This window comes from Ambystoma mexicanum, chromosome 3q (genome assembly GCF_040938575.1).
Source record: "Ambystoma mexicanum isolate Mex_15411 chromosome 3q, UKY_AmexF1_1, whole genome shotgun sequence".
Lineage (NCBI taxonomy): Eukaryota > Metazoa > Chordata > Amphibia > Caudata > Ambystomatidae > Ambystoma > Ambystoma mexicanum.
In genome coordinates this window covers 183,303,618-183,328,938 of record NC_090926.1, presented here as the reverse complement: position 1 = coordinate 183,328,938, position 25,321 = coordinate 183,303,618, and the positions used below count along the sequence as shown (strand labels likewise).

At 51.1% G+C, this 25,321-nt stretch overlaps 1 protein-coding gene across 1 annotated transcript in view; it reads left to right on the top strand.

Moving 5' to 3' along the window:
• Positions 1–25,321, top strand: part of LARP4 (La ribonucleoprotein 4) — a 615,863-nt gene that overhangs the window by 564,629 nt on the left and 25,913 nt on the right. The window contains exon 15 of the mRNA XM_069653450.1: positions 23,674–23,839. Within this exon, the coding sequence (XP_069509551.1) occupies positions 23,674–23,839 (166 nt within the window). The remainder of the gene's footprint in view (positions 1–23,673; positions 23,840–25,321) is intronic.

Below are 25,321 nucleotides of genomic sequence, written 5' to 3'. Positions count from 1 at the left end.
AACACTCGCAAGAGAGCAGGGGTTCCCCTTGCCACGGGAGAGTTCCCGTAACGCCCCCCCCCCCTCACTCCCCCACCCGGACAAGGAGTCCAAAAGGCTGTATGCCATAGGTAAACGGGTTACATCAGCGGTGGCCTATACCATCCGGATTGCCAATAACACGTTACTAGCGAGCTACGTCGACGCGCAATGGAACCTACTCCAGGAAGGCCTTCAAGCGGTTCCGGAAGCAACCAGAGCCAAGCTTCTCGCCTTTGTCTCGGAGGGCAAACTTGTCAATCAGAATGTGGTAAAGAATACCCTGGACACCGCAGAGACAGCAGGCAGGTCTCTCACTCAGGGTACTCTCCTAAAGAGGCACGTGTGGCTGCGCACGTCGGGTTTCAGGCCCGAGACCCAGGCATCCATTATCAACAAACCCATCGAAGAGGCCAACCTCTTCGGGAAAGCGGTAGACGATGCGTTGGAGACAGCCAAGAAGCAGCACAAGGCTATTAAATCGCTGCACCAAATTTCCCAGAAACCCTTTTCATAGAGGGGCATTAATTCTCGGCAGTCCTTTCGAGGACAAGGCTGCGCCGCTCAAAACAATTTCGGCAAGGGCAACTTCAACTCAAGTCAACCTGCTGCAAGCCCCACTTACTACCCCCAGAGGGATCAGAAGCGCGGAAAGCATAGAGGCAGAGGCTCCAATTCCAGAGGAGCGTCAACTTCGGGTCAGAAATGACCACCAAGTCCAGGTCCCCTCCCATGTCTCCCCGGTCGGGGGGGCGATTAACATCTTTCCTCAAGGCATGGAGGGGATAACTTCAGACCAGTGGCTCTTAAAGACAGTCGCCCACGGTTACTGCATGGAATTCGCCCGACCTCCACAGTTCAGACCGCCGAAACATCGACGCCTTTCACCGGAACATCTGCAGATCCTGATCCAAGATGTGGAAGCGCCATAGAAGCCGTCCCGATTCTTCAGGTAAACGAGGGCATCTATTCAGTGTACTTCCTTGTACCCAAAAAGGATCTCACTATGCGTCCTGTTCTAGACCTGCGCCCAGCGAACAAGTTCATAAAGCCCCAGAAGTTGTGCATGGCAACACTGCAAGAGGTGAGCCCATTGCTAAAATAGGGGGACTTCATCACAACATTGGATATGAAAGATGCATACTTTCATATTTCAATGCTGCCAGCGCACAGAAAATTCCTAAGGTTCGTGATTCAGGACAAACACTACCAGTTCAAGGTACTTCCCTTCGGCATAGCCTTGGCGCCAAGGGTGTTTACCAAGGTCCTGGCAGTGGCAGCGGCACACCTGCGCAGACGTTCAGTTCCAGTTTACCCTTACCTCGACGATTGGATCATCACGGGGGACTCGTTCTACGTTTGTTTTTCGAACACCCAAAAAACAGTAGACCTACTGTTCAGCCTGGGATTTTCTATCAACGAAAAGAAATCCAGCTTAGTCCCCAACCAAGTAAAACAGTTCGTGGGGGCTCTAATTCGTACGGAAGACGGTCTAGTCTTTCCTTCCAGCAACAGGGTTCAGAACACGCTCTCTCAAGTTCCTCAGTATGTAGCCAGTCGAAAGGAGACGGTATGCAAAGCTATGCGTTTGCTAGGGATGATGGCGTTATGCATATACTTGGTTCCCCATGCGCGGCTGCGCATCTGTCTAATGCGAGAGTGGCTCAACAGCCAGTGGTGTCAGGCCAGCAGACAATGGGAAGATCTGTTGTCTCGCCAGCCCTCGTTCTCTCTGCAGTGGTGGTCGAGGGAGAATCTCTTGAAGGGGAAAACCTTCACCCCCGCAGTGGAAGCCACTCTCACGACAGACGCATCTCTCACGGGGTGGGGGGCTCACCTGCTTCAACAGACAGCGCACGGAGTGTGGTCCCCCTCAGGTAGTGTCCAACCATATAAACCTACTGGAGTTACTAGCAGTGTTCAAAGCAATGAAAGGCTTTCAGGAGCAACTGCAAGGGACGACAGTGCTAATCCTAACCGACAGCACAACAGCAATGTATTACCTGAACAAACAGGGGGCACTCACTCTCCAGGGCTATCCAAGCTGTCGCAAAACATCTGGATATGGGCTCAAACACAAGATGTTCCTGATATCCCAACATGTTCCAGGGGAACTCAATCTTCTGGCAGACGTACTCGGCAGAGATTTTCCTCTGCCAGAAGAGTACGAATGGCGACTGCACTAAGACATTGTATCCAACGTCTTCGCAGAATGGGGGTTTCCAGAGATCGAACTATTCGAGGTCGCCCAATGCCAAGATTACGTCTCCAGGTACCCCCAGAACCGATCCAAGGGGAACGGTCTCTGGATAACTTGGTCGGGGAAATTTGTCTACACTTTCCCCCCCGACTCCCCTTCTGAACAAGATAGTACACAAGATGCACCAGGAACCAGTCACCATGATTCTGGTGGCTCCCATCTGGGCCCGCCAACCTTGGTTCCCGCACCTGATGGAAATGTCCCTCTCCCCACCAGTCAAGCTGCCCTGCCCATACAACATGTCTCAGGACAGGGGGTAGACTCTGCACCCTTGCCCACAAACTCTGAACTTAGCAGCCTGGATCCTGAGGTTTTAGAGTTTGGACATCTGCAACTCCCTCAAAGATGCATGGACATACTGAGGGAGGCAAGAAAGCCTAACACACGTTATTACTATGCCAGCAAATCGAAACGTTTGGTCATCTGGTGCAGTTCCAAAGGCGTCAATCCCACTGATTGCATGCCTTCACACATTGTGTTATATCTAACCCATCTGTTGGACTCTGGGTTAGTCTTCAGTTCCTTAAAGGTTCACCTAGCGGCGTTGTCAGCCTACACCACGTCACAGCAAAAGGTGTCGTGGTGTGAAATACCTGTGATTAAAGCCTTTGTGGAAGGGGTTAAAAGAATATATCCGCCCATCACTCGCCCAACCACTGGGTAGGATCTAAATGTGGTTTTAACTAGGCTCATGGGACCCCCTTTTGAGCCTATGCTTAAAGCTAGTCTGAAAGACCTGATTTACAAGACAGCCTTTCTAGTAGCTATCACTTCTATCAGAAGAGTTGGCGAACTACAGGCCCTCTCGGTTTTGGACCCCTTTGTCACAGTCCACAAAGATAAGGTAGTTCTGCGCACACATTCCAGATTTGCGCCGAAATTTATTTCGAAGTTCCATGTGAACCAGTTAATCGAACAACCCACGTTCTTCCAGAGACCTACTAACATGGCCGAAAGAAGCCTTCACACACTAGATGTGCGCAGGGCAGTCATGTTCTACATGGATAGAACTAAACCACTGAGGAAAACTAAACAATTCTTTGTTTCAGTGGCAGCTGGTAGAGAAGGGGACCCTGTCTCTAAATCAGCAATATCAAGGTGGATTGTCAAATGCATCACACTGTTACACTCTTGCAAAGAGAACTGCCCCTCAAGCCTAGAGCAAATTCTACTCGAGGCACTGGGGCATCCATAGCATTCATTGCAAATGTTCCCCTAGAGTCCATTTGCAAAGCGGCAACCTGGAGTTCTGTACACACCATTACAAAACACTATTGCCTAGACACTCATTCTAGGTCTGATTCTCAGGTGGGACAAGCAGTACTAAGACATCTTTTTTTCTACTGTTCCTTCTCACAACCCACCTCCAACTCCTGAGTACTGCTTGCTAGTCTATGCACAGCATGTGATTCTAAGCGGATTAACAAGCATCAGAAGACATGCATTACTTACCGTAAAAGCATTTCTGATTGTATCTGCTTAGATTCACGCTCGGGGTGGAAGGAACAGACTTCTTACTACTTTCTCTCTTCATGTACTCACTCACTATAGCCTTGGGCTCCCTCATGGCAGAAAAAATACAATCGGAGGGACCTCGGTGCGTGAGGGATTTTGGGTACTACACACGTCACGATGGGGATAGTGTTTCAGACACGCCTATGCCGACGTCCCCTTTCGGTCCCCGAAAGACGAGATGCAATACTCCGCGGTTACCACTGGATTTCGGACCAATTGCACAGCATGTGAATCTAAGCAGATACAATCATCAGAAATATTTTTACGTTAAGTAATGCATGTCTTTCCATTCCACAACGGATGTTGAACTCGCCAAAACGAAGGACAGCACCCAGACAGCTAAGTCCTTGTCCGTCCTGGTTAAAACTCCTTTTAGGACCCAGAGACCGTTGTCACAAAGCCGGCCCTCCTCTGGTTTCAGGGGCTTTCTAGACCGGAAATCCCGCAGAGTGGATACCCCTTCAGGTAATTCAGGCAGCAACCGACTCGGTTTTTCTCCTGCTCCTCAGCCTCCTCCTCAGGTTCAGGTGGTAACACCACTGAAAAGCCTGCCAAATGAGGGTTCTCCACGCTCACACGAGACCCCGGTGGGAGGCGCATTGCCTCTCATTGGGAGTCGTGGCAGACCATCAACGAGGATGGGTGGGTCTTGTCAGTCGCTCGGGCGGGCTTCCGCTTAACTCTACCCCCTATCCCACCCTTCAACCCTCCTTTCCAGCAGTCAGGGTCGTCCTCCCTAGAAGCCGAGGTTCCGAAGCTTCTGGACCTCAGAGCTGTGGAACCCGTTCCCCTTGGGGAACGAGGGAGGGCTTTTACTCCCGGTTGTTTACGGTGCCCAAACCCAACCAGGCTGGCCTGCGCACCATCCTAGACCTTTCCCAGTTCAATCTTTTCCTACCCCAAGAGAAATTCAAGATGATCACGCCCGGCCAGATACAGTCCTCTTTTCAGATGGACGATTGGCTCAGCGTGGTGGACCTTCAGGGTGCGTACATGCATATTCTGATCAGGAATCCACACAGGCGATATCTCCGTTTCTCTGTGAGAGAGGAGCACTTCCAGTTTCGAGTGCTTCCTTTTGGCCTCAGCTCGGTGCTGCGTGTCTTCACGAAGATGTCAGTGATTTTGGCCTATCTTCATCTGCAGGGTATCCATGTTTCTCCAGCATGGGGTCTGGCATGGATTCACATGCTCATGAATATTCCCCGTCGTCAGGCTGGAAATCCTCGGTAAAGAAAAAACCAGTATCAGTTTTGTTTCTGATCTGTCTTTCGTAGTAGTAACCAATCACTGGTCTCTGCGTCATACTGACCACAGCCAATGACTGCCCTCTACCTAAGCCCCGCCTCTGGCAGCCATCTTCAGATTTTTACCGCACGTTCATGTGTTGGGATCCTCGTGCTATTGCTCTCGAGCGTTAGTGCTATTTTTCACGTTTTTTTCTCAAAAAACTTCGTTTTTTTCGGTCAAAGGAGCCTCAAGCTCCACCGACTCTCCGATCAACGGGGACCCGTGTCGGATTCGTCTACGCCCCTCAAGGGTAAAGATTCGTCGAGCTACGCTTTTGGAGGATTCCAGAGGTTTCTCAGGCCCATCTCGGTCATGGCCCACGAGAAGGGAAGCTCGACGCCCGGAAAGCTGTTCAGGGTGTGCCCTGGATGCCAGCTACAGAATGTCTTTAAGGAAGACGAGCACGCCTTTTGTCTTTACTGCCTACATGAGGACAAGACGCACGTGGAGAAGGACTGTGCGTTTTGCGGCAACATGTCGGAGCGGACCATGAAGGACCGCCATCAACGTCTCGCCAACTGGCTGGAAGGGAAGAGCCCGTCCGGCGAGAAAAGGAGGAAGAAATCCGAGCGGTCTTCTAAGACCTTTGAGGACGCCCCGGCGACGGGGGTCCAACACAAGGCCAAGCACTGCGAGTCCGCTGGCACCGGGAGCGCCGAGCGGTCGGGCTCTACGGGCGCCAGGCAGGGCGCACCCTCCCCGGCACCATCAACCACGAGCCAACGCTCTGGGTCGGGTAAGAGGAAGGCCGAGCACCCGGCGAAGCTCCTGGAGAGGCCCCGGTCGAGCTCGGAGGGGGAGCGAGGCAGTGTCCCCCCTCAAGGAGAAGGCGGTGAGCGCACCTAAGGTGGTGAAAGCCTTAATCCATCCGGCCAAGGCCTCTATCGAGACAGTCGCGGCGGCCCTGGCTCAGCCTGTAGAGGCTACACCAGTGGTGGCGACCTCGGGGCTCAGTCTCCCTGCCACCGCGGAGGGAGTCCTCTTTTATGCCCATCGACAGGACCCCTGTGAAACCTCCGACGGAGAAGAAAAAGGGGGGGCAGGAAGTCGTCGTGGATTCGGCCTCAACCTCTGAGGAAGAACTGGTCGAGGTCTTAAGCCACGGCGTTGGCATGGAAGAAGACCAGCCTGTCGGGAGGGATCCCGACGCAGGAGACGACGACATCGTCGAGGGTACCGACGGGGCCCCTGACCGCCCGTCGGACTCCCCTCTACCAGCGCCGCAAGACAACTCGGCGGCCATTTTGTTGGCTATACAGTCCTTATGCTCAGAGATAAGGACGAGACTGCCGTTGCCAGTGGAGATCCCGTCGGGGGACCCGGAACCAGGCCCTTCGGGCAGCCCCCCTCCTAAGAAAAGGAGGATTCACCCTCCACCTCCTTTTCAGCCATCGCGCCCCGTTCAGCCCTCCTCCCCGTCCACGACTCGAGGGGATGACACGGGGACTGACACGGCCGCGACGGGTACGGACGAGGTGTACGACGAGGATCTGCCGTCACCTCCCACCCGGGCTTCCCCGCCCGACGAGATTGGATCTTTTCACTCCATGATCGCCAGGGCGTCCGAGCTCTTCCAGCTCTGCCCTGAGGAGAAGGAAGGTTTCCTTTATCAGCGGCGCGAGGCCAAGAGGAAGACGGTCCTCTCGGTACCTCTGCTGGACGATATTTGGGATGAGGGCCTTGCCCTCCTCAAGAACCCATCCACGACGCCGGCTAGAAGAGACCGGTACGAGAAGAAGTACCGGGTCCCGGACGCGGCCCCCTTGTGCCTCTGGGCACAGCCTACCCCGGACTCTGTCGTCTCCGCGGCGGCCAGGAAGAAAGCGGGGGGGGTGCGGCCTCCGCGTCGACTTCCCCGCCGGACGGCGAGAGAAAGAAATTGGACACGATGGGGCGCAGGGTCATCTCGTCTGCAGCGACGACGATTAAGGCGGCCAACGCCTTGGCTATCGTAGCCCACTACGACAGGGAGCTGTGGTACAAACTGGCTCCCCTGCTGGACTTCCTACCGGACGACAAGAGGGCGGATGCCCTGGAGCTCTTGCAGGAAGGTGAGGTGGCGTCGGACCACGCCATCACGATTGCGACGGACATCGCTGACACTGGATTTCGGCAGTTGGGCAACGGCGTGTGCCTTAGGCGGCGTGGATGGCTCAGGGCTACTGACTTCCGCCAAGACGTACAGACCAGAGTCCTGGACATGCCGTTCAATGGGAACAACCTGTTTGGGAAAAGAGTGGACGATTCCCTTCAAGCCATTAAAGTGGAGACGGCCCGGCCTCTCGGGGTTCTCCAGCAACGGCGGCTGCCCTTTCGGAGCGGCGGAGGCAAGGGTGCCTCCAAAGGTTCCGGCGGCGGATTTTCCACCTACCGTCAAGCGGCCCGTTCGTCGTCTCAAGAAGCTTACAGGGGACGAGGCAAGTCAGGCGGACCCCGCCGTCGTCGCCAAGGCGGCAAAGCCTCGTCTAAGCAGGATTGAACCGGCCGTGGGGTCGGGCCCCCACAGAAGCACCCCGGTGGGAGGCCGGCTGGCGAGCTTCGTCAGCGTGTGGGAGTCCATCTCCACCCACCGTTGGGTGCTGGACGCTCTGGCCCAGGGCCACGCGCTCGAGTTTCAAAGAAGGAGGCTTCGGGGCTCCGGAGTTTACTCAAGATACTTCCTCGTGAAGAAGGCGGGAGGATGGCATCCCATCCTAGACCTACGAAAGCTGAACAAGTTCATCAAGGCGCAGAAGTTCCGGATGGTCACCCTCCAGCACGTCCTGGGTCAGCTGGCGGAGGGCGACTTCCTGTCGTCGTTGGATTTGGAGGATGCCTACTTCCATATGCCCATCCTAAAGGGGCACCGAAAATTTCTCAGGTTCGTGGTCCAAGGGCGTCACTATCAGTTCAGAGCCCTTCCCTTCGGTCTGCGGTCGGCGCCCAGGGTATTCACCAAGTGCCTTGCACCGGTGGCGGCACAGCTGCGCCGAGAGGGGATCCACGTCTACCCCTACCTGGACGACTGGCTCATCCGAGCCAAGACGAGGGAGCTCGCCGTGGAGCACACGGCAAGGACCGTCCAACTTCTCACGGACCTGGGATTCTCCGTGAACTACGCCAAGTACCACCTGGTACCCGCGCAAGACGCACTGTTTCTGGGAGTGAAGCTCGACAGTGTCCCTTCTGGCCTCCCCGTCAGAGGAAAGGACCAGGGCCATCCTGGGCAAGGTACAGCGGATGTTGTTGGCCGACGCGGCCAAGGTGAGGTCCATCAAGTCCCTCCTCGGAATGATGTCTTCTTGCATCTACCTCATTCCCATGTGCAGGCTCCGGATGTGCCCGTTGCAGGAGTTCCTGGACGCGCGCTGGATCCAAACGACGGGCAACTTCGAGGAGAGGATCACACTCGACGAGAGTTTCCGACGAGCGATCCGGTGGTGGGGCACCCGAGCGCATCTGACGGCGGGCATGGACTTCCAGACCCCAGGCCACCAGGAGACAGTGACCAGGGATGCCTCCCTGGAAGGGTGGGGAGCGCACACCGGAAATCTGCACGCGAGAGGCCTTTGGCTCCCGACGGAGAAGTCCCTCCATATCAACGTCCTGGAGTCCGTGCAGTGTTTTGGGCCCTCAGGTCCTTCCTTCCGTCCCTCAAGGGCAAGGTGGTGAGGATCTTCACCGACAACACCACCACCATGTTTTACATCAGGAAACAGGGCGGAACCAGGTCCCCAACACTGTCCAAGGAGGCGCAGGACCTGTGGCATTCGGCCGTCGCCCAAAGGATGTTTCTGGTGCCGTTTCATCTGGCAGGGATAAAAAACACCATCGCCGACTCACTCAGCAGAGAGCTGCGCTCGTGCCACGAGTGGTAACTACGGCAGGATCTAGTGGATCGCCTCTTCCGACGGTGGGGCACACTCCAGATCGACCTGTTCGCGACGGCGATGAACTCCAAGTGCCGGAGGTTCGCCAGCAGGTTTCCCCAGCCGAGGAGCATGGGCGATGCTTTCTCGTTCCCCTGGGAAGGCCTGTCCCTAGACGCGTTCCCTCCTCTGCCACTGCTGATCCGGCTCATCAACCAGCTCAAGAGGTCACGGTGCAGGATGATCCTCGTCGCACCTGCGTGGCCGAGGCAGATATGGTTCCCGGACCTTCTGGACTTGTCAGCGTCCCCGTCAATCAAGCTGCCAGTGGACGCGGATCTGCTCTCCTGGGAAGGAGGCGCCATCCTCCACCACGACCCGAAGTCGCTGAACTTGCAGGCCTGGCTCCTGCAGCGCTAGATTTTGGAGGATACTACATACCGGCCGACTGCAGAGAGGTTCTTGCAAAGGCCAGGGCGTCCTCGACTCTTAAATGCTACGGACACAAATGGAAGAGGTTCTCTCTGGTGCCACGCACAGAAGATTAACCCTCTAAGGATTACGGCTCCCCAAGTGCTGCCGTACCTGTTGACGCTGGCCAAGGCTGGACTGGCACACGCGTCCATCAAGATTCATCTTGCTGCGATCTCCCGATACACCAGAACCACGGGGCGGACGTCCTTGTGGTCTCATCGTCTGGTGAAAGAGTTCATGAAGGGACTGTTCAGATCGTTTCCGCCGGTGAAGGCTCCGGCCCCGGCGTGGGAGCTCAACGTGGTGCTGACCAAGCTCATGGGACCTCCGTTCGAGCCTCTGCACTCGGCCCCGTTGAAGTTTCTGTCGTGGAAAACAGCGTTTCTTGTGGCCATCACCTCCGCACGACGAGTGGGAGAGATCCAGGCCCTATCTTGCAAGCCACCATACTTGACTTTTCACGACACGAGGGTGGTGCTCAGGACACACCCCTCCTTCATGCCCAAGGTGCCGTCTGACTTCCACCTCAACGAACCCTTGGTGTTGCCTGTGTTTTTCCCGTCGCCTTCGTCGCCGGCTGAGAGTACTTTGCACTCGCTAGATGTGGCTAGAGTGTGAAGTTCTACGTGGACCGCACGAAGTGTTTTCGGAAGACGTCACAACTCTTTGTGAACTTTGGACCTGTCAATCAGGGGAAGGCTCTCTCGAAGGCTTCCATTTCCAGATGGCTCTCTGGCTGTATCATGTACTGTCATCGGTTGGCAAACCGACCGCTGCCTGGCCGTCCGAGAGCCCATTCCACCCGAGCGATCGCAGCTACCACAGCGTTCCTTTCTGGTGTACCCCTGCTGGACATATGCAGGGCTGCTACGTGGAGGTCGACGCACACCTTCACGAAATTCTACTGCGTCGATCGGGATTCCAGGGAGGAGTCCAGGGTCGGCCAAGCAGTGCTGCGCAACCTGTTCGCCTGAGGTGAGCCTGGTGAGGAGGTAAGATTGTTTGATGTTGAGTTTGATGTAATGCTTAATGTTGAGCCTTTGCCACCTCCCGTGGTTGTGCATGTGTGTACTGCTATGTATTCTTTATTCATGAGCATGTGAATCCATGCCAGACCCCATGCTGGAGAAGGAACAAGTTACTTACCTGTAACTGTTGTTCTCCAGCATGGGTCTGGCATGGATTCACATGCGAACCCTCCCGCCTACCCCTCTGCGGCTCTTCACTTGGTCATACTGCCACTTCACGTACTTCCAAATCTGAAGATGGCTGCCAGAGGCGGGGCTTAGGTAGAGGGCAGTCATTGGCTGTGGTCAGTATGACGCAGAGACTAGTGATTGGTTACTACTACGAAAGACAGATCAGAAACGAAACTGATACTGGTTTTTTCTTTACCGAGGATTCCCAGCCTGACGACGGGGAATATTCATGAGCATGTGAATCCATGCCAGACCCATGCTGGAGAACAACAGTTACAGGTAAGTAACTTGTTCCGTATCCGTATTTAGAGGGACTGGCTTTTACGCAGCCCTTGCCAGTTGAAAGCTGCCTGCAATCCTCAGTCTCCCCTCCAGCTCCTGTTCCGCCTCGGGCTGTCGGTGAACTGGTGGAAATCTTCCATGATGGTCTCTCAGGACATGATTTTCCTGGGTTTTCGCTGGAACACTATCGACTGCAGGGAGTGTACCTGACCGGGGACAGAATGGCAGATCTGTTGGCCACGTGTCCGATGTTTGCGCAGTCGGAGCATGTCGGCCTGGTGGTTCCAGAGTCTTCTGGGCCTCATGGCCTTTGTGTGTTGGCTCTTCCTCTTGCCTCATCTCAAGATGAAGCGGACTCAGATGGCTCTTTTGAGTTCTTGGCTGCAGGCTGTGGATCCGGACTCCAAGTTGATAACGATTCCGGCTTCCATGAGAGCGGACCTGGAGTGGTGGTCGTCTCTCAGCAATCTGTTGGTGGGGGCGGGATTTCAGGACCCAGCCACTATGGTGACAGTCAGAACGGACGCCTCCCTTCTAGGGTGGGGTGCGACGTTGGATCATCTTCAGGTCTCAGATCTTTGGTCGCCTCAGGACAAGCTCCTCCACATAAATCTGGAGCTTCTGGCAATCTTCCTAGCGCTCAAGGTGTTCAGACCGACCATTGCCATCAAAGTGGTACCTATCCGCACGGACAATGTGGTTTCAATGTATTAAATCGACAAGCAAGGGGGCACCAACTCTTCCCCCTCGCTTGGACCTGTCCATCCAGATTTGGGAATGGGCGATTCGCCATGGTGTCTGGCTACTTGCAGTACACATTCCGGGCCAGCTGAATGTCACGGCAGATGCCCTCAGTCGCGGACGATCGTCAGCTACGAGTGGGAACTGAAGGCGAAGATCCTCTCATGGATGTTCCTGCGCTGGGGCACTCCGGATGTGGACCTCTCGCTTCGGCGGCAAACAAGAAGCTTCCTCTGTATGTCTACAGAAACTGGCTGGGAGCCTCCTCTCTAGGGGATGCTCTCGAGATTCCATGGCACAACATGAGGGCTTATGCCTTCCCGCCTCTGGTTCATCGGACGATTTACAAACTGAAGAACACAGTGAACTGTTCCCTTCTACTCATAACCCCGTGGTGGCCGGCCAGGTTTTGGTTCTCAAAACTTTAACACCTGTCGGTGTATCCGCCGATCAGGTTACCAGCGACCCCCGATCTGCTTCACCAGGGGTAGCAACAGCTGTGGCACCCCTCCCCACAGTCGCTCAGCTTGGCGGCATGGTGCCTGTGTTCAGGTCTTTAGAACATCTTAGCCTGTCTGCGGATAACATGCGTATTATTCAGGCAGCCAGAAAACCCTCGACTAGGTCCCAGTACCGAAGCAAATGGCTAAGGTTCTGTCATTGGTGTTTAAACCGGCAGCTGGACCTACAATTGACACGGTACTGTCCTTTGTATCCCACGTAGCAGAGTCAGGAATTCCCGTTCCGTCATGCAGAACTTATTTTTCGGCTGCTTCCGCCTACCTATCTACGGACCAATGCTCTTACTCTGTCTAATCCAGTGGTTAAGAGACATTTTGCAGGCTTGACGCGCCTTTATCCCCCGGTTCGTAAACTACACCCGGCGTGGGATCTGAACGTGGTCCTTATGGCATTGTGCTATAACCCCTTAGAACCAATGGCCTCGGTGGACCTCAAGCACCTGTTGTGGAAGGTGTCTTTTTTTTTTTTTTTTTTTGGTTGCCGTTACTTCAGCAAGGCATGTGAGTGAGCTCCAGGCTTTGTCGGTGGAGCATCGCTTCTTGGTTTTTCACAAGGATAAGGTGGTCCTATAGACAAACCCTTCCTTCCTGCCGAAGGTGGTCTCTGATTTCCATTTGAACCAGTCAATCTCCCTGCCTGTCTTTTTTTTCTGAACTTTGCTTCAGAAGCGGAAAGGGTTCTGCATTGTTTGAATGTTAGAAGGGCTCTTAAGTTCTATCTGGACAGAACGTCCGAATTTAGGAGCTCTTCTCAACTGTTGGTGACCTTTGGTAATCCACAAGGTAAGCAGGCCTCTAAGGCAACTATCTCCCGATGGATCGCTGCCTGCATCACGGAGTCTTATACTGTTTAAGGGCTGAAGCCTCTTAAAGGTATTCATGCACACCTGGTGCGGGGCAAGGCAGCCGCAGTTGCCTTTTCAAAAATGTCCCTTGGGAGACCCTTGCAAAGGCGGCTACTTGGGCCTCCCCATCGGCTTTTTGTTAGCATTGTCTAGACCTGAGCTCTAGATCTGATGCTCAGTTTGGGCAGGCTGTGCTGAAGAACCTGTTTCATAAGGTTTTTTTTTCCCCATCCACCCATAGTTCCTGTAAGGAGTGCTTGGAAATCTCCCATAAGTATGGCGGAAAGGGGACGGGACGTAGGAGTATAACCTGGTTACTCACTATAGTGGCCACCTTATTCCTAGTCCGTAGTCACCCTTCTTCCATACGCCTGCCATCCGTCCCCTCTAATAAGGTTCCTCTGTTATTGCTAAAGGTCTCTGACCTGGTGATAGAAAAGGATAGATGGGCGATGCGCAGGCTGAGATGGGTGGGGCTACGGCCGCGTCCTGGGCCTTGTGTAAAAAGAGAGGAAGGACTAGCATTTTTGCAAAATTTTGGATGCTTTTACAAAGTGCTCCGCTCTCCGTCCCACAGGATGGAGGAAAGGGGACTATGGACTAGGAGTAAGGTGGTCATTACGGTGAGTAAGCTGGTTATTCCTAGACCAGCACACCCTAGCTTACGATAGGGTGCTGGAGGGGTTACATCTAGAAACTTATGTAGCAGTCAAATGCTAACCTTTCCTCTCAGAATGGCTGGTGGCTACAACGTTACAACGAACTACCATCATTTTTCCCGACTGCGAATACCGGTAGCTAAAAATCGCATGAGCCATGTTTTTCAAGATTGTCTCTGGTCCCTTTGTGTCTATGCCTTTTGGGGGGGGTGGGGGGGGGGTTCAGGACTGAAGACTGCCTCTGGCGCCCGAGTCTGGGGTGGGCAGGAAGTGAGGGAGGCGCCCGAAACGTCCTGTGCTTAGTCTCCTAGGAGACCCAAATGCACTCTGGTGATTGGCTGGCTGACTATCCGGCAAGGACGGCCACCCTGCTGGGTGAGTGGCCGCTAGGCTGGAATGAATGGGAGAGAACTGAATGAAAGGCGAGTCTCTTGGCTTGGAAGGCAGACTCGACCACTGGAGCGAAAGAACCGAAGATGAGCTTGAAGAGGGATGGCTGCTGAAACTCCTGGACCGTTAGTTTGCTCGGTGAAGCCTTACTTCAGGTCCAAATCGCCAAGTTCACCTAGCCAGAGAAACCCTACAAGGACGACTTCTTTTGAGTTGATGGGGCCAATCAACTCGACACTAAGACACCTTGATTCCATTCTCGGAGTTGGTTGTATTTTCCTCAGAGTGCTGCAGGATACCAAATAACCAGGGAGATGACACCAGTTTGTGCTTTACTACAGCGACCGAAATTGAAGATTTGCCAGTTGCCAGCTTTTTGACCAGTCACAGTGCAGGAGCCCCCCTGACGTCCTCCCGCTTGTCCCCTCGACTGGGGCCCAGGAACAGCGAGATCTGCAGGAACTGCCAGGAACCGAAGTCTTCAGCTGCATTTTTTTTCTTCATTTGTAAGGTTCTGTGAAATCAGACTGAGTACTTAACTCTAGCGGTGAAAGTGCTTGAAACTTTCCCAACTCGCAGGCCTAATCGGCATGTGACCCAACATGCTTCTTGCTACAAACTATTCACAAGAGCCTTTGCAGAGACTTTTCCGTTTATCTTCCAGAACTGCTTTATCCTATCCAAGACTTTAGCCCATTTACTTTGGCCTAGCCTATTGAATTGACTTGACTCTTCTGGTGAACTCAAAAGATCTGCACTGCCTAAGAAATAACTGTATTCTTTCTCTGTTCTGATAACCTATGCCTTTTTTACTTCTCCAAGTATTCTGAATGCCTCAAACTTAGTGTACAATACTGAAGTATATTTGGGTGTGATTATATTGCCTCCGTCTCATGAATGCTTTATAACTGACAGATAAATAAATGAATAAGTATTTATCAAAGAAACCTTGTAAGTTTATTTGAACACCTGTGATTGTAGACCTCTGACATCATTACAGCTCACATTCCCCTCTTGATGTGCCTGGCTGCTCAGCTCCGCTACCAAAAATTGTGCGGCACAGACTTGTACCAAAGGTTGGTTTTGCTTACACTTGTAGGCCTAGTTGTGTGTAGTGGTCCCAAAGGGTACTGCATACAAACTTTTCCTAACCGTCCTAAAGTTCAGCAAAAAAGCTGGTGGTCTTTATGGTTGAAGGGAATTGGCACAGAAATGGGAATTCCCCCTAAAAGACTCCAGGGAATGTTTCTTGTCTAATTCTCCTCACTTGCTCCGTCCTGCACTCTGGTGAGGGGAATCCTGCCTTTGGAGGTCCGGAAGGAGTCCATTAGTGTTTCAGGAGGATTTGTTTGTGGAAAGACTATGAACTGCAAAGTGGTCGCAGGTCCCCTGGTATTGCCGGTTTGCAGCTCAGGAATGTTGCAGCATGTCTAGGGATGGCCCGGATTGAAGGTACACTTAGGACTGATTATGCCCACCAGTCCAAGGGAGGAAGTCTTTTCGGAGCGTCCCTGTTAATTTCAAAACCGGGTCAGGGCAGCAGCAGTCACTTCAGCAGGCTTCCCCAGTTGCTGGAAGGTGCTGCAGGGGGTCTCTGGTTGTCATCTTAGGTTCTTCTGTTTCAGTGGTCGACTTGTCTTTTGCATCAAGGTCCTCGCCTTTTTATCCAAGAAACCAGCCAATCAACACTCCAGCTACATTCAAACTTTAAAGGAATGCCTGTCCTTCAGGACAGCCCGCCTCGCAATTGGAACTGGTTCCAGGCTCCTCTCCCCTTGCTGATCTCCTGGCTGAATCTGAAACTGCACTGGTCAGCTGGCTACCCTCTTATCTCGGGCCCAGGTCCCTCCCCTGCCAGTTGCACACCTGTACTGCCCCCCTGGCAAACCATGCACTCGGGGACTGTTTCTGTATCCCTACAGCTCCTATTAGCACTATACTCCTGAAGTCTACACTTACCCATGTACTTGCCAACAGCTGGGCGCACTTTTATTGGTCTTTATTTTTGCTGTTATCCTATGTACTGCACTGCACCCTCACCTTTCCCCTCGCCCTTTTTCCTTCCCCCTCCTCCCGTGCACTTGCGCGATCTCTATCACCTGGCCTGGTAGGATCGTTATCGGTCTTCCCTCGGTTTCCCCTCCCTTGCCTCGTCACGCCTTGAAACACTTGTGTATAGGCGCGTTATAAATGCCATATCATCCCACATGACCAAGAACAGCAGAGGCAGGCTCCGCCCATACTTTCTGTCCTCGCAGACTCACTGGATCCTCAGCGGGCTTCCCAAAGTATTCCCATCAATCAGGACCTCCCCCACCCAGGATGGCAGAAGGACCAAGAAAGGACAAGCGCACAAGAAATGGCGAAAAAAGAAATGGGCCACCATTTTGTGTCAGTGGTGACCGTTCTGTGTATTACTATGGCTTGGTTACTTTGACAATGTGCCTAAGCCAAGCTGCTGGCAGCTGTGATTTTTAGTTTTTGTGATATTTTTCTCGTGCACTTTAGCATTTACCGTAAACGTGGCTGGGTCACGAGATTTTGCTTGTTTTTTGGCCATTCTGTCCTTTGGCCGCCTTCCTACCTTCACAGGTCAGGAAATCGGTCCATGGTAACGCGATTCCCAATTAAAGCTGCTGCCTTCGCTGTCAAGTGTGCTTTGTGTGTGTGCACCAAAGGACGGGATTGGGGCTGTCTGGTCATGTTAGAAAAGACTTCTTTTCTCAACTTTCCTTTCCTTGAAAACCCATTCTTTTTGCTTTGTTTTTGAGCCTGACTTTAATTGAAGCCTTCAGCTTCACTTCTCTTTTGCCTTAATATTGGGAAATTGATCAGTCCTTCAGTACTGGGGAGCTTTGTGTCTCTCTTGAATTCATGTACTTTTTAACATTGGACACAGCACCTTGCAGTGCAAAGCCTCTACCTTAGTATCACCCTAGCTTTTTACACAGAATTTGTAGCTACTTTTGTATGTGCCTGAAGAAATGCTGGTGGCGGCAGATACATTTTTACCATTTCTGCTTTTTTTTCATGTTTACCATGTATGGCTACTGAACCTGGCTAGTGCCCTAAATACAGCCAGCTCTGAGAGGATGTCCAAACAAGTTCACTTTGGAGTTGATTGGTCCCACCAACTCAAGGGGAAAAGTCAGCCTTGCAGGGCTTCGCTAGTCGAAATTAATTTGGAGCTTCAGCACAGCAGCAAGGCTTCACCAGGCAAACAAACGGTACAGGAGTTGCAGCAGGCGTTTCTTCAAAGTTATCTGGATTCCTTCGTCCAGTGGTAGACTCCGTCTTCCAAGCCAAAAGCCTCATCTTTTACGCAGGTTTCTCCCATTCATTCCAGCCTAGTTGTCAATCACAAAACAGGGTGGCTTTCCTTGCCGGACAGCCAGTCGGCCAATCACCTTTGGGTGCATTCCTATAACCAAGGGGATTAAGCACAGGGAGCTTCGGGCACCTCCCTCACTGCCTGCCCCTGGAGCCAGTTGCGGGCTTCACTCGTGAATCCTGCTAAAGGCAAAACGAACAAAGGGACCAAACCTGGCTTGGCGTGCAGAGTAAATCTCAAGGACCTTTCCAACAAGAAATGGTGAAATAACTGGTGCCATTTTGACACCCATGGGTGCCTTACTGCAGCTGTGATCACGGTAAAAACCAACAATGGTAGTAAAAAGTAAAACACTGCACCAGCCATTAATTGTAGAAAGGGTAACATAAAAATGTTACATGAGAAACTAAACAAAGGGGCTATACCAAGTAACCCCTCCAGCAACCTATGGTAAGATATTGTGTATGCTGGGTCTAGAAAGTTAAACCTAAGTAAAGTCAATTTCACTTAACTGCTCTTGTAAACAGTAGTTTCACCAAAAGAAGGTATTTAAGCCTTTGGGAAATGGACTTCCCTGTGCCACTGCACTGAAGGAGCTGTGTGTCAATGCAAAGATGATGCCTATGGAGTTTGTCAGACTCCAAAGTCAAAAGAAACGGAGGCCAAATCACCGAAAAATACATGAGTGGGGAAAAAGTTTACTGCAGAATAGAAGTGAAAATTCCTAATGTTGAGCAAAAGAGCTGGTGGTCTCTACGGTAGAAGGGAATTGGCACATTTAAGTCCCCCTAGCCTGGGAATTGTAAGGACTTGTGTATAGAATAAGTTTCACTTCCAGTGAGGTCTTGGAGTAGGACTCAGCGGGTGGGGAAAAAGTCGAGTAATCACAACTTCATAGGTCTCACCCAAGCTAGTCTGCAATTTTCCACCCAACAGCAGATGCTTGCGAACACTTTGTGAAGGAAGGGTCTCTGCAAAGACAGCCCTGTGCAATAACTACCTTGCTGCAACACACCTCAGCATCCAACCTCCGGCACTACGGGCCTGGGAGAAACGAGCGAGGAGTATAGACTAGAGGGCCTTATTGGCAGCACTTCACCTCCTGCTGGTAATTATTGGAAGGACCCCTTACATGCAGCATGGTAAATGGATCTTGTAGATGGTCATCCTTTAGTGGTAACCGCAGAGTATTGCATCTTGTCTTTCGGGGACCGAAAGGGGATGTCGGCATAGGCTTGTCTAACGCGCCGAGGTATCTCATTGTTTTTTTCCTGCCGAGATAACTGCTCTTGCATAAGAAATTCTTCATCTTAAACCGGCTCGTTGGTTATTCCCCCTCCAGTCAGTTCAACGGCAAGAACATCAATGAAGACTGTGGGGGACTTGTCTACGGCGGTGGATTTCGGCACCTAAGATCTGACGGCTGAAGCATCCATGTGGCCAGGCCCTCTGGCCGGTCTTCACAATAGGGAGAGTGGGGTCGGGGTGGCCATATTTCCATTATGTCTTTACTCTTCCCTCGCTTTACCCTGTAGGTCTGGTCAACTTTCCCATTTGCTATAGAAAGGACTCCTTTTAGGTTCTGCCCGACGTGTAGGGTCAGATACCTGTGGGACGACGAGTAAAGGACGTGAAACTCCCGTCTCCTCTTAGATCACGATGAGAAGCGGTGTGTGGCTTGTAAACTCCTCGGCCTAAGACCCTTTTGGAGCGCCATGTAAAGCGGTGGGCCACGTAAAGCGGTGGGCCACGTACGGTATGTCGTGGGGAGAACCTTCTTCCCTCACCGCCACACCCGCCATAAGTGACGGGGGCACCTCCGATGACCAAACATCCGTTGCGGATGTGATGGACCTCGAGGCGCACACTTCTAGGTCCTCCACGCCTTGAAAGCCTGACACTAGTCTCACTTCAGGGACAACACCCGATGACCCGATGACGGGGGCGTACAAAGAACGCATTCCACTAAACACACAACCCCTCCACCTATTTCGACAGGTACGTCGATAAAGGTGAAAGCGCCAGCAGTGCCGTCAAATTTCGGAAGATTCCATGAATCATTCAGATCCAAACCCTTCCCCCGCATCCGCAGCCGCGTTTGGCTGGGCATCCCAAAACAAACAAGGGTGCTACCCCTAAATCAAGTGTGCCCGTAGAAGCGCGGAATTCCGATGATCCCGAAAGGCCCGAAAAATACGAGGCCTCAAGGCGAAAAACCTACTGCTAGGCCCTCTAATGCCACAGTAGGCAGTAAATCTACCGATAGACCTTCGGAACCACTAACTTGCGCCGATTCGACAGAAATTGAACACAATATCGCAAGAATTACTTTGGCGGTTGGGCTTATACCTATTCCGTCGAAAAAACATGGGGCAGGCCGCTGACAAATCTATAGATACGCCATGGTGCCCTGATTCTGGCGATACCTAAGAGGACAGTCCAGAGCCTCTTTCCAACACCCTGAGTGACACATTTCGGCATCAAGTGGCTGAAGATGACATTTTTCCACCCGTAACCCTTCCAATTCCTTTAAGGGGACAAGGGAGAAATTTGAAGGGTGCATGGATAGTCTTAAAAAAATGTATTTTTCTGAACATCCTTCCCCGAAAAGATCTTGTGAAGAACCTAATCTTAAATCTGCTTCTGACTTCCAAGAAGATCAGCCCTCAGTCCCTGTCCATCAAGACATCGTTCAGATGGATACTTGCCATGTTAAGGAAGGCAGCAGATCACTTTCAAATCACTACTCAAGAGGTGGTGCCTGAGCAGGACTTTGTAAAAGACATTCGCAAGGAGAAACCCCCAGGGAACCTTACTTAAGAGGCACGCTTGGCTTCATACCTCAGGGTTTAAGCCTGAGACACAGGCTGCTCTCATCAATAAACCCATTGAAGAAACTAACCTCTTCAGAAAGGCGGTCGATGAGGCCATAGAAACAGCCAAAAAAGATCATGAGACTTAAGTCTCTGCAACAAATTACTCAGACCCCCCCCCCTCACAGAGGGGACGTACTTCTCATCTGTCCTTTTGAGGGCAGTCCCGTGCAAGTCAGAACAACTATAGCACAGGAAACTGTAATGCTGGACAAAAATCAGGAAGCCCTGCATACTATCCACCAAAGGGTCAGCGACGCGGCAAAGCCAGAGGCCCCAACCCTAGAGGAGCCGCAGCCTCTGTTCAAAAATTACCATCAGATCCAGGTCCCCTCCCATGTCACCCCGGTCGGGGGGCGCTTAACATCTTTCCTCCCAGTGTGGGAGGGATAACTTCAGACCAGTGGGTCATAAAGATGGTCGCCCACGGGTACTGCGTGGAATTCGCCCGACCTCCATAATTCAGACCACTGCAAAGATGTATAATTTCATATTTCAATGTTGCCAGCGCACAGGAAATATTGAAGGTTCATCATAGAGGACAGGCATTACCAATTCAAAGTGCCCCCCTTCGGCACCGCCTCAGCGCCAAGGGTGTTTACCAAGGTACTGGCAGTAGCAGCAGCGCACCCGCGCAGACGATCTGTCCCAGTTTACCCTTACCTCGACGACTGGCTCATAACAGGGGACTCGTACGACACATGTTTCTTGAACACCCAAAAGACCATAGACATTCTGTTCAGTCTGGGTTTCTCTATCAATGAGAAAAAATCCAGTTTAGTCCCCAGTCAAATAAAACTATTTCTGGGAGCTCTTATCCAGGCGAAAGTCGGCCTCGTCTTCCCCTCCAACGAGAGGGTTCAGAACATGCTTTTTCAGATCCCTCAATATGTAGCCAGTCGGGAGGTGACGGCGCACAAAGCCATGCGTTTGCTAGGAATGATGGCATCATGCATATACTTGGTTCCCCACGCGCGGCTGCGCATGCGTCCCATGCACAAATGGCTCAACAGCCAGTGGTGTTAGGCCAGCGGACAATGGTAATTTAGTAGTTGTCTCGCCAGCCCTCATTCTCTCTGCAGTGGTGGTCAAGGGAAAAACTTCTGAAGGGGAAAACCTTCACCACCCCTGCAGTGGAAGCCACCCTCACGACAGACTAGTCTCTCACGGGGTGGGTGGGGGCTCACCTGCTTCAGCAGACAGCACATGGAGTGTGTTCCCCAAAAGTAGTGTCCAACATATAAACCTACTGGCACTATTAGCGGTGCTCAAGGCATTAAAGCCTTTTCAGATGCAACTGCAAGAGAAAACGGTGCTGATTCTAACAGACAGCACTACAGCCATGTATTACCTGAGCAAAAAGAGTGGCACTCTCTCCAGGGCTATCCAAGCTGTCCCAAAACATTTCGATGTGGGATTTCGAACACAAGATGTTTCTGTTGTCCCAACATGCTCCAGGGGAACTCAATCTTCTGACAGACGTGCTCAGCAGAGATTTCCCTCTGCCCATAGAATATAAATGGCGTCTGCATGAAGACATTGTGTCCACGTCTTCACAGAATGGGGCTTCCCAAAGATGGACCTTTTTGCGACTCAGGAGTACGCCCAATACCAAGACTACACCTCCAGGTACCCCTAGAACCGCTCCAAGGGGAACGGTCTCTGGATAGCATGGTCAGTGAAATTTGTTTTCCTCCTCCCCACCCCCTATCCGCCCACACCCCTTCTCAACAAGATAGTGCGCAAGATGCACCAGGAACCAGTTAACATGATACTGGTGGGCCCCATGTGGGCCTGCCAACCCTGGTTCGCTCACCTGATGGAAATGTCCCTCTCCCCACCAGTAAAACTACCCTGCCCGTACAACATGTTTTCTCAGGACCGGGGTGAGACCCTACACCCATGCTCACAAACTCTGAACTTAGCAGCCTGGCTCCTAAGATCATAGCTACTCTTTCAGCCTACACCACGTCGCAACAAAAGGTGTCATGGTGGAAGATACGGGTGATTAAGGCCTTTATGGAAGGGGTTAAAAGAAAATATCCTCCCATTTCTCACCCAGCTCCTGGATGGGATATAAATATGGTTTTAAGCAGGCTCATGGGATCTCCCTTTGAGCCAATGCTTAAAGCAAGTCTAAAATACCTTACTTATAAAACAGCCTTCCTAGTGGCTATCACTTCTATCAGAAGGGTTAGTGAACTACAGGCCCTTTCGGTTCTAGACCCCTTTGTTAGTCAACAGGGATAAGTTAGTTCTGCGCACGCATCCCAGATTCACGCCTAAATTAATTTCTACGTTCCATGTGAACCAATCGATTGAACTACCTACCTTTTTCCCGATTCCCACTAGCATGGCCGAAAGAAGCCTACACACATTAGATGTTTGCAGGGCCATCCTGTTTTACCTGGAAAGAACAAAACCACTGAGGAAAACAAACCAATTTTTCGTTTCAGTGGCAGCTACGTTACTCTTGCAAAGGTAGAACTGCCCTTAAAGTCTAGAGCACATTCTACTCGGGGCACTGGGGCAACCATAGCATTCATTGCAAATGTTCCCCTAGAGTCCATTTGCAAAGCGGCAACCTGGAGTTCTGTACACACCTTTACTAAACACTATGGCCTAGACACGCATTCTAGGCCTGATTCTCAGGTGGGACAAGCAGTACTAAGACATCTTTTCTCTATTGTTCCTTCTTCAAACCCACCTCCAACTCCGGGTACTGCTTGCTAGTCTATGCACAGCATGTAATTCTAAACAGATTAACAAGCATCAGAAGACATGCCTTACCTACCGTAATAGCATTTGAGATGATTGTATCTGCTTAGATTCACATGCACCGTCCCTACCTCACCGGTTTGGGCGGAATTAACATACACGTCTTACTACTTTCTCGCTTTATGTACTCACTCACTATAGCCTTGGGCTCCTTCATGGCAGAAAAAATACAATCAGGGGGGGTCGGGGGTGGGGGCCTCCGCGCATGAGGGATTTTTTGGGTACGCTATACGTCAAGATAGGGATAGTGTTAGACACGCCTAAGCCGATGCCCCCGTTTGATCCCTGAAAGACCAGATGCAATATTCTGCGGGTACCACTGGATGTCGGGCCAAATGCACAGCATGTGAATCCAAGCTGATACAATTTTCAGAAATGCTATTACGGTAAGTAATGCATGTAGCTTTATATACATTTTTTATGGCTTGTATAATTTATTGCCTTTGTTCTTTGTTGCATTTGTATTTTGCTTAAGCCTTCAGTTGGTGATTTGCAGTTTCTTTGTTTTCAAAAATAAATGCTTGTGAACTGAAAAAATGCAATTCGTTTTTTTTTCTGTAAACGTATGGTGAACAATTACATGCTTTGTATGACCTGCAAGTAACACTTGCTTTGAACTCTAAATTGGTATTTTGTGGATCTTTTTCAGCATCACAGCTCATCTGGAAAGGAAACCAATTGAAATCTCCATACAGAAAGATGTTGCAATTCAGACGCCTGCAAATTTACCTGCATGTTCATCAGATGTGCCCAAACCACCAAGGCCTAATAGCACTTTACCACCTGCCAGTGTAATGCCAGCTGTGGTTGCACAGGTAATGGTTTGATTTTGGAATTGATCTATATTGTGTATACATATTTTAAGTTTGTCAAAGCAACCTGATGTGTGGTGGGAATCCTCTCCTATGAAGGGTATTTAATTGGGAAGCAATTAAAAACAAGAAATATTTTATGTATTCTCTTAGAGCCTATATAGAAAAATATTCTCCATGACAGTTTGTGGTGGGGGATGAAGGGGTGGAATGACTTTTTTTCATCCAGCCACTACCTAGAAATGTCCATGTCAATTTAAAGAGCATGGCTTGTTAGTTTTGGTCACCATGGTTTTCAATGTCTCTGGTGTTTGGTTTTCTTTCGTTTCATTTGTTTCCAGTACTAAAGACGGTCTTAAAATTGTCTCTGAAGGCAATGGGTATCAAACATGTCCATACTTATTGCATTTCATAAGTTTATTTCGACAATGTCATAAAAGCAAAATTCGCCGCAATACATAAAACAGGGAGTACGTTTTCACACTTGGACGTGGGTCCTGCTGCGTCTTCCAGCCACTGGGTGACTTTTGTAGGTCAGCAAACGTGAGGGGGGGTGGGGGGAGTGTGTTACTCCCTGTTGAACATGTAGGAGTAAGGATGTGCCTGTTGGTCTCCTGTGCCGTGCATGGAAATTTGACCTTCCCGTTTAAGGATCTCCTTTTTTAGACCCCTTGAAGTCACAAAGAGAGGGGAAGTGTGTTCAGTGGCGTTCAGCTGTGCGAGGTCCTACTGCTACATTGAGTTTGCTAGCTGGGGCCAGTGTTGTTAGTTTGGGCCAGAGTTATGACGCTCGCCTAGTGTTCCATCAAGTGGGTGAGTGGTCTACTTTACACGCAAAGCATTTTGCGGCTAGCAGCAACTTTATAAACTGTGACGTGGGGGGAAAGCTGATAGATTGGTTCTCTTATTAACCCATTTTAGCCTGGGAGCATGTTGCTCCGCGTTGAAGGTGGTGTTAGTCCAGTTGCTCCACCTGCTGAGTTTACGTGTGTACGACTTCTAAAGCGAGTTTTATATATTGACCTCTTGGCAATAGTTAACCCAACCTTTGTTATAAGCATGTACTACACATGTTGGTAGTGACTGAGCAGCCAGGCTGATCCCAAGAGGGGTCAATGTGAGCTGTAGGGTTATCACAGATTCACAGTGACAAGTATTCAAATAAACTTACACTCATGGTTTCTTGATTTAAACAGTTATTCATTTATTAAACAGTCAGTTGAGTAAGCCTTCTTTAAAAGGGAGCAATATATATGTAACACAAATATACTTGAAATACAGTTTCTTTAAATCATAAAATACCCATTTGGGATGTCGCACAGATACTTCGGTAAGTACTTTTTTTAAATACTCTCCCCCATGCAAAGTAAATTAACCCCTTCCCAGCTACACAAGCTATGGAATGCGTGACTTTTGTTGAGGTGTATAGTTAAAGCACAAAGTCAGAGGGTAGAATCTTTCAGGGAGCCAGGACAGTGTTACTTG